This window comes from Chiroxiphia lanceolata, chromosome 3, assembly GCF_009829145.1.
Source record: "Chiroxiphia lanceolata isolate bChiLan1 chromosome 3, bChiLan1.pri, whole genome shotgun sequence".
Taxonomy (NCBI): Eukaryota; Metazoa; Chordata; class Aves; order Passeriformes; family Pipridae; genus Chiroxiphia; species Chiroxiphia lanceolata.
Window position 1 is genome coordinate 111,104,714 of NC_045639.1, and position 8,083 is coordinate 111,112,796.

General features: G+C 47.7%; 1 protein-coding gene across 1 annotated transcript; it reads left to right on the top strand.

The window, feature by feature from the left end:
- Positions 1 to 3,477: 3,477 nt before the first annotated feature.
- On the top strand, positions 3,478 to 4,440 carry LOC116784073 (taste receptor type 2 member 9-like). Its single transcript, XM_032682253.1, has one exon. It carries the CDS (start codon positions 3,478 to 3,480, stop codon positions 4,438 to 4,440), a length of 963 nt encoding a protein of 320 aa, XP_032538144.1.
- Positions 4,441 to 8,083: the final 3,643 nt, after the last annotated feature.

The following is an 8,083-nucleotide window of genomic DNA, read 5'->3' on the forward strand; positions in this document are numbered from 1 at the left end:
CTTACTGAATGTGATGAGATTTACAGTGCTGAAGGCTATACTCAGAAATTAAGCCCAGCCACACCCGGGGCCTTTGATCTCTGAGGACCAGAAGAATGCAAGGCAGTTTATTTTCTGCCAAACTCTTACGCTCTTAATGTGACAGAAAAATATGCAAAACTGATACATGGGCTGGATGCAAAAGGGCAATAATGACACTGCAAACCTGCCACAAATGCTTTGGCACTTGCTCATTGAAATGACTGAACTAAACAACAGGTTTACCTCTGTTTTAGTTTACATTTCTTGCTGCTGTTGCCCTGTTCTAGTGTAACATGATGAGATGTATCACTGTCTGGCAGTGGTTGATAACTGATGTGTGAACACATTGATCCCTGTCACTCTCCACGGGTGGTCACTGACACACAAACAGTGATGCAGGAATGGCCGTGGGGGGCACAGGTGGGTACAGAGCCCACTGCCCACACCAGCCCTGAGTGTCCTCTCTGCCCCACTTCCTGCCACAACAGGATTGCCCTGCTCTGTGTGACTGCTCTCCTGCTCTGCTTTTACTTGTAGATGAGATCGACTCTTTTGAGTGGAGTCTGGCTCAGGAAAACACCTGGGAAAGTGGGTTTTGTGCTGGATCAGGGGAGCAGTGAGAAGAGGAAGGAGTGGGGGAGAAAACTCATTATGAACAGACTGCAACCCCCTTTCTGCTTTCCCTTGTGCTGCTGTGGGGGAGGAGGTGGAAAAGCTGGAAATGAAAGAGTGAAGTTGAGCCTGGGTTGAATGGGGGGTGGACACAAGGGTTCTAGCTTTGTGTTTGTTCCTCATCATCCTACTCTATTTTCAATAAGAAATAAATTTAAATAATTTTCCCCAAGACAAGTCCATTTTCTCCATGACAGTAATTGGTGAGTGATCTCCCTGCCTTTATCTCAGCCCAGGAGCTTTTCCATCCTGTTTTTCAGCCCTGCCCTGTGTATGGGTGAGTTTGAAGGAGTAGCTGGGTGGGAGGCTGGCAGCTGCCCAAGGTCAACCCTCCACAGCAGGTCCTCTAAACATGACATAGTTCCAGCATGAACTGAGCAGAACCTGATTTGGTCATTTCTCTCACCAGCTCAGGACCTGAGGTAGATCTTAAAAATCTCATCTGGACACATCTCCCCACTGAAAGGACTTGAAGGACAGGCACCAACACACCTCCCTTCTCTCTCTCATTGTGGTGGGGGGAAAACAGTTTTCCCCCTGCAGTTATAAAATGGTAAAACCCCAGGGGGTGGTAACCCTTGAAGTTTTGAAGTTTTAGCCAATGAGCGCTTCTGCAAAATATAAACATATCACAACCAGAATGGAAGAGAAGGTAGTTGTACTTTGGTGTTAGAAGGTAGCCATGTTGTGAATGCCACAAGGAAGGGGTTCAGAGCCCCTTGGGGCCTCTGGGCCCCCCCAACCCCCAGCTGTTGCTGCACGGACTTGGAACAGTGTAATGCTGGGCTAAGTGCCTGTGGCTGAAAGCTAAAGAAGTTTTCTCTACTGTGAATGGGCAAACGGAGCAGCAGCAGAGGCAGCAGTGAACAGAGGCTATGGCTAAAAGCCAAGAGAAAAGAACTGAACTGGAGAAGCAGCAGAAACAGCATGCAGCTGAGCAAGGAAGACAGAGTTGTCTGAGAGAGCTGAGAGAGCCAGCAGAGAGAGAGAGAAAGTTGGGGTAAGAACTGAAGCTAAAACCCCAAACTCTTTTTGTGACCTTTAAGTGAAAAGGATGGACTCCTACTGAATGGAAGACCTAAAACTGCAGGACTCCTACTGAATGGAAGTCCTAAAACTGCAGCAGCACTGCAGAGAGGAGCTAAAAAGCTCAGAGAAAGAATGTGGAGGGAGGTGACCTTGGTCCCCCTGCTGCTTGAGGCAGAGCACAGGAGCTCTGCAAAGGGGCTTGAATCCCCTGAAGATAAGGACCATCACAAAGACTCCTGAGCTTTGTGATATGACGTAGTGAAGCGACCCTTGTCCTGGTGAACACAGCCTAGGGAAGAAGACCCTCGCTTGAAACGAGTGGCCGAGGGGCCTTGGATACCCCCTCGTGTGTACTGGCAGAGATCCAGCTGCTGCATAGAAGAAGAGAACCTGCTGCCTTAGAGACATTGCTGCTCTGAAGAAGGATCTTTCCTTCTTCCCTCCTGGACTTTTATTTGGAAGGGAGAAGAGATTTGATCCATTGTAAATACTTATGTCATGGTAGAGATAATTAAGACTGTATATAATGTACTGTAGTATGTATTTGAAATATATTCCCTTTCCCTCATTTTGAGTCGTGTGGTTGTCTGGAAAACTCATATCACACCAGGTTGAGATGTAGGAGGGGGTTTGGACTAGGGAATTAGATTTTGGGGATCTCAAACCATGACACTCATGTTGCTTGTGCACTTCATCCTTTAACAGGACGGTCCCCGCTGATTTCACAACAAGACCCTGGAGGAACCACCTGATTCCCTACATCCCATGCAACATCATCCCTCACAACCTCACATCCCACAACACGCAGCAGGCAAAACCAGCGTCTTGCCAATGTCAGCACCACACAAAACAAAGCAGCCCCAGCAAACCACACTGCAGATACCTTCTGCCATCTCCAGGAAAGCCCTGAGAACATAACACCCAGCACAGCATCACTGCCCTGTGCACCAGCCCCACTCAGCTGCACCTGGAGGGGACACGTTATCCACCAGCACAGCCACAGTGCACAGCCCACATGGAGAGATGCCCAACCACCCTCTGGGTAAAAAACCTTTTTCTAACGTCCAATCTAAACCTGCCCTGACACAACTTCAGGCCACTCCCTCAGGTCCTGTCACTTGTCCCCACAGAGAAGACACCAGTGCCTACTCCCCCTTGTCCTCCTCTCACAAGGAAGTTGTAACTGCAGTGAGGTCTCCTCTCACACTCTTCTCCAGCTGAATACACCAAGTGACCTCAGCCACTCCTCATAAGGCTTCCCCTCAAGGCCCTTCACCATCTGCATGGACAGTCCCTAATGTCTTAATATCTATCTGATATAGTGGTGCCCAAAACTACCCCAATATTGCAGGTCATCCTGCATTTCATCCCCACTCTGTGTGAGCCCTATCAGAGACCAAGGGATAGAAGAATCCAGCCTTGAAATCCAACAGGGATCAAACAAGGGTCAGTCACAGAACCACAACACTGTCCTCTGCACAAAAACATCTCTGCTCTTTGTGCCACTCAACACAACCCTCCTGAACCAACATGCAAATCCTGCACACTGACACTGTAAGGAGATACCCAGCACATTTACATCCCTGCACCTGCCCTGCTCTCAAGACGAGCGGCACCAAAATCTCCCCCCCACCAGCAGCTCTATAAAGCTCCTCTTTGCAGACCTGACACTCAGGCAACAGCAGACGCTGACCTGTGTTTCACATTGGTGCAACAACCCCCTTGTCCAGCACAGCACTGCTCCCAGCTCCCAGGATGGAAGCTTGTCACTCTCCAGAGCAATCCAATGTCACTTCATACGCTGCCACGGCTGTGGTCGTTGTCACCCTTGAGACATTTACTGGCATGTGGATAAATGCTTTCATTGTTTCTGTGATTTGCATGGCTTGGGTCAAGAAGAAAACCTTGAACTCTAATGAGAAGATCTTGCTGTTTCTGGGATCCTCCCGGTTTTGGTATTTGTGCATCTCATGGGTATTTTCCATTTTTTTAATGTTTTATCCCAATTACCTTTATGTTCACCCCATATTTCAGCTACTTAATAGTGCTCATAGCTTTTTTAACTTCTCCAACTTGTGGTTTTCTGCTTCTCTTTGTGTCTTTTATTGCATAAAAATTGCCAATTTCAGGAACAGCTTCTTCATCTACCTGAAAGTAAAAATTGACAGGATTGTGCCCTGCCTCTTGTTGGGGTCTGTGCTTTTCTCCCTGGTTATTGGAACCACTGTCTACAACATCATGGATAAAGCACTCAGTAACAAACTGAGTTTCACCTGCCAAGGAAGGATTTCGAAAGCAAGTATCAGAAAAGATCAACATTTTTTGCCTCATTATTTTATGTTGGGCTTTGGATATGCCACTTCCTTCACAACAGTCATCTTGTCTGCCCTTCTCCTTCTCTTTTCCCTCTGGAGACACAAACGCAACATGCAGACAAACTCCATGAAGGACCTCAGCATGGATGCCCACATCAAAGCCATGAAATCTATTCTCTCCTTCTTCATAATGTACAGCATCAACTTTATATGTTTGATCTTAACTCTAATTTATGCAATGAAGAATGCAAATGATGCGATATTTTTAATTTACTTAATTCAATACACTTTTCCAGGTCTTCATTCCCTTGTCCTGATTTTCAGTAATCCCAGTCTGGAAAACAGACTGCTAGGGATTCTGCCCTGTGTGAAGTGCAAAGTTTTCCTCAAGAGGGAACTATAACAAAACCTGGAGCCCATGCAAAATGCTGATATTTCTCTGTAGAAAACAAGTCAATTTATTTCTATTGCAACACTCCCAGCAGTGTAGATGATAGAGGTGTTCATCTTAGAGGTTAAGAATACGTCATTAAAACTCTTTGAATTAATATTATTAGGAGTTAAATAAATTATTATTCTCATTTAATTCGGATAGTTCTTGGAGCTGAACTGTTGCCAATAACAAAGTCATTTAGACCGGGTACCCATGGACTGGCTGCAATTCTGCAAACCTGCCATAAATGCTTTGGCATTCACTGATTGCAACAACTGAGCTAAACAACAGGTTTATTTCAATTTTGGTTTACATTTCTGCTCCAGTATGATATGATGGGATGTCTCTGTCACTGGTTGATAACTGTTTAATATTAGGATCTCTATCACTGTCTGGCAGTCGTTGATAACTGATGTGTGAACATGTTGATCCCTGTCACACTCAACAGGTGGTCACTGACACACAAACAGTGATGCAGGAATGGCTGTGGGGGGCACAGGTGGGTGCAGAGCCCACTGCCCACACCAGCCCTGTGTGACCTCTCTGCCCCACTTCCTGCCAGAACAGGATTGCCCTGCTCTGTGTGACTGCTCTCCTGCTCTGCTTTTACTTGTTTGTGTGCATCGTGCAGTGTGGAATAAAGTCCTGCTTTCAACTGGCACTGACCCATGGGCAGATGTACGGGGGGCTCGGGCCAGGTGCTGGCAGCTGGGGGTGCATGGGGGTCTCAGTGAGGCAAGGACAGGGCTGTCCAGGCTGTGCCAGGGAAAGGTAGATACGGGCACTCCACTGGACAAAGCATAGGACACAGCTCAGCCCATCAGTGATGGTTGTGGCTCCTCTGTGAAAATATATTTCAGAAAGGGGAGAAATACAGCCGGGCAGTGTGGAGTGAAGAACAATGTGGGAAACAGTCCTGAAGCAAACAGGGCCGGGGAAGGAAGAGGGGGGGTTGCTCCAAGTGCCAGAGCGGACATTCCCCTGTAGCCTATGGAGAGGGCCATGGTGAGGCAGCTGTGGCCCTGCAGTCCACAGAAGTCCAGGAAGCAGCTGAGGTCCTTCAGCCCATGGATGACCCCAAGGCAGAGAAGGTGTGGTGGGTGTATCCTGAAGGATTGCAGCCCATGCAGAGGCCACTCTGGAACCACCTTATCCTGAAGAACTGCAGCCCGTGGGATGGACCCACACTTGAGAAGGAGAAAAGTATGAGGAGGAAGGAGTGGAAACAGCTCGTTATGATCTGACTGTAGACCCCATTTTTTGTCCCCCTGCATTGCTGTAGAAGAGGAAGTAGAGATTCTGGGAATGAAGGAGTGAACTTGAGCCTGGAATGAATGGGGGGTTGAGGCAACAGGTTCTAGTTTAGTCTTTGTTCCTCATCACTTTATTTCCAAATGGCAATAAATTCAAATCATTTTTCCCCAGTTGAGTCTGTTTTGTCAGTGACAGTAACTGGTGAGCAATACCCCTGTATTTATATTGACCCATGACTTTTTTGATCTTATTTTTCACCACACCTTTAGGCAAAGTGGAAGAGTGGGAGCAACTGGGTGGGTGTCTGACAGCTGCCCAAGGCCAACCCTCCACAGCAGCTTATCTGTCCATGAAATAGCTGAGGACTACGCTCAGTGCAGACAGCTCAGTGTGCTGCTACAATGTGAGCTGCAGGTTGTGCTCTGGGTGGCAGGAAATGGCAGTAGACCCAGGCATGGAGCTAAGACCCCAGGCTATCATGTGCATGCACTAGAAGGCTGCAAAAATGCCTGAACAGCCCTTCAGAGAAGCAATTTTCCCAATATCCAAGGTAAATCCCCATGGTTCATCCAGAGTTTGTTTCCTCTTGCTCTGTTTTTGTGGCCTGAGAGAACAGACTTGGCTACAATGTCCTTTCAGGCAGATGCAGAGAGCAATAAAGTCCCCCCTGCACCTCCTGTTCTCCAGGCTGAGCCCCTCCAGCTCCTTCAGCTACTCCTTATCACATTTGTGCTCCAGACTCTTCCCCAGCTCTGTTGCCCTTCTCTGGACTTGCTCCAACATCTCAATGTTTTTCTTGTCATGAGGGGCCCAAAACTGAACCCAGGATTTGAGCTGAGGCCTCACCAGTGCCCAGCACAGGGAGATGGTCACTGCCCTGGTCCTGCTAACCACACTATTGCTGACACAGACCAAGTCCCATTGGCCTTCTTGGCCACCTGGACACATGCTGCCTCATGTTCAGCCACTGCCAACCAGCACCTGTCAGAGACTGAAATAGTTAATGATTTATGCACTCCAAGAGTTTGTGGGCTTTGACTTTTTGCCCTGGAGATGCAGGGGGGTGCCCCAGATGGACGGTTGGGCCCGTCCCCTCAGTGCCAAGCCCTAAAAGGCAAGAGGATGCCTCAGGTGGACTAAGCCCTAAAAAGGCAAGAAGTTGCCTCAGAGGGGCTAAGCCCTAAAAGGTAAGAAGATACCTCAGGTGGCCAATCGGGCCCATCCCTCCCTCCAGTACTACGCCCTAAAAGGCAAACAACTCCTCATACCAGGGAGGTGCAAAGGCATGCTGAGGGGTATATAAACTGACTGGTGACTTTGAGAATTTGGGAGTTCTTCTCCCCCACCGCCTGCGAATCAAGACCATTGCTCTCAAGCATCGCTGGATCCTGTGGGCGGTGACTATGTCCATTTCTTCTGTACTCTCAGCTTCTCTTTTCCCTCACTCTCATCCTGGTTTTCCTCTCCCCTAAACAGTTTCTGCCCCCCAAAAGTTATCTTTATGTTACATTGTTTCATGACAACACCCAAACTGTTAGCATGCTTGTTAATACAGAATTGTTAAAATAAACCTTGTCAGTATATGTTTTCAAACACCGATTATTCAGTGTCGTTTCACTCTAATCCACCCCAAGGGAATTATTGGTAAAAACCTAGGTTACCCCCCTCCCTTTTTCTGGGGCGGGTCGTAACATTTTTGGCGTAGTCGGCAGGATCCTTTGGATGTGGTGGAGTAATCGGTGTAGTCTAAAACTGTTACCGAGGGTGAGTCAAATGGTGACTATCCCCTCGCTGTAAAATTATAGTAAGAATTTTTCTCCTCTCGGTGTGACCCGGGCACATCAGACCTGTTGAAAGGTTTCCTGGTGTGGCCTGGACCTGTTGAAAGGTTCTCTGGTACCTGGACCTGTTGAAAGGTTTTTCCAGGGGAGAGTCAAGCCGACCCTCAGAGGGTTAAGGGGGAGAAAGACATTAACCTGAGCTGGGTTAATGATTGAGGCAAAGGGGATGGCACCCCCGGTTGAGTTATATGGGGATTATTCCCTCCTGATGTTTGTCTTTGGTTTAGGACTGTTTCTGGTAGGTGCTGTTTTGGGTGTTGTCTTTAGAACAGTGCGAAAAGAAAGATTGGCTATTCAGAGATCTACGGGTGAAGTGATAAGATCTCTTCAGGAGTCAGTGAGGACATTACAGGAACAATTAGAAAAGGAACGTTTGCAGTTAACTGCTGAGCGTGAGGCAGTTTGGAGGGAGAGAGAGACTAACAGATCTACCAGTGAGGTGGTAAGATCTCTTCAGGAGTCAATGAAGGCATTACAGGAGCAATTAGAAAAAGAAAGCTTGCAGTTAAATGCTGAGC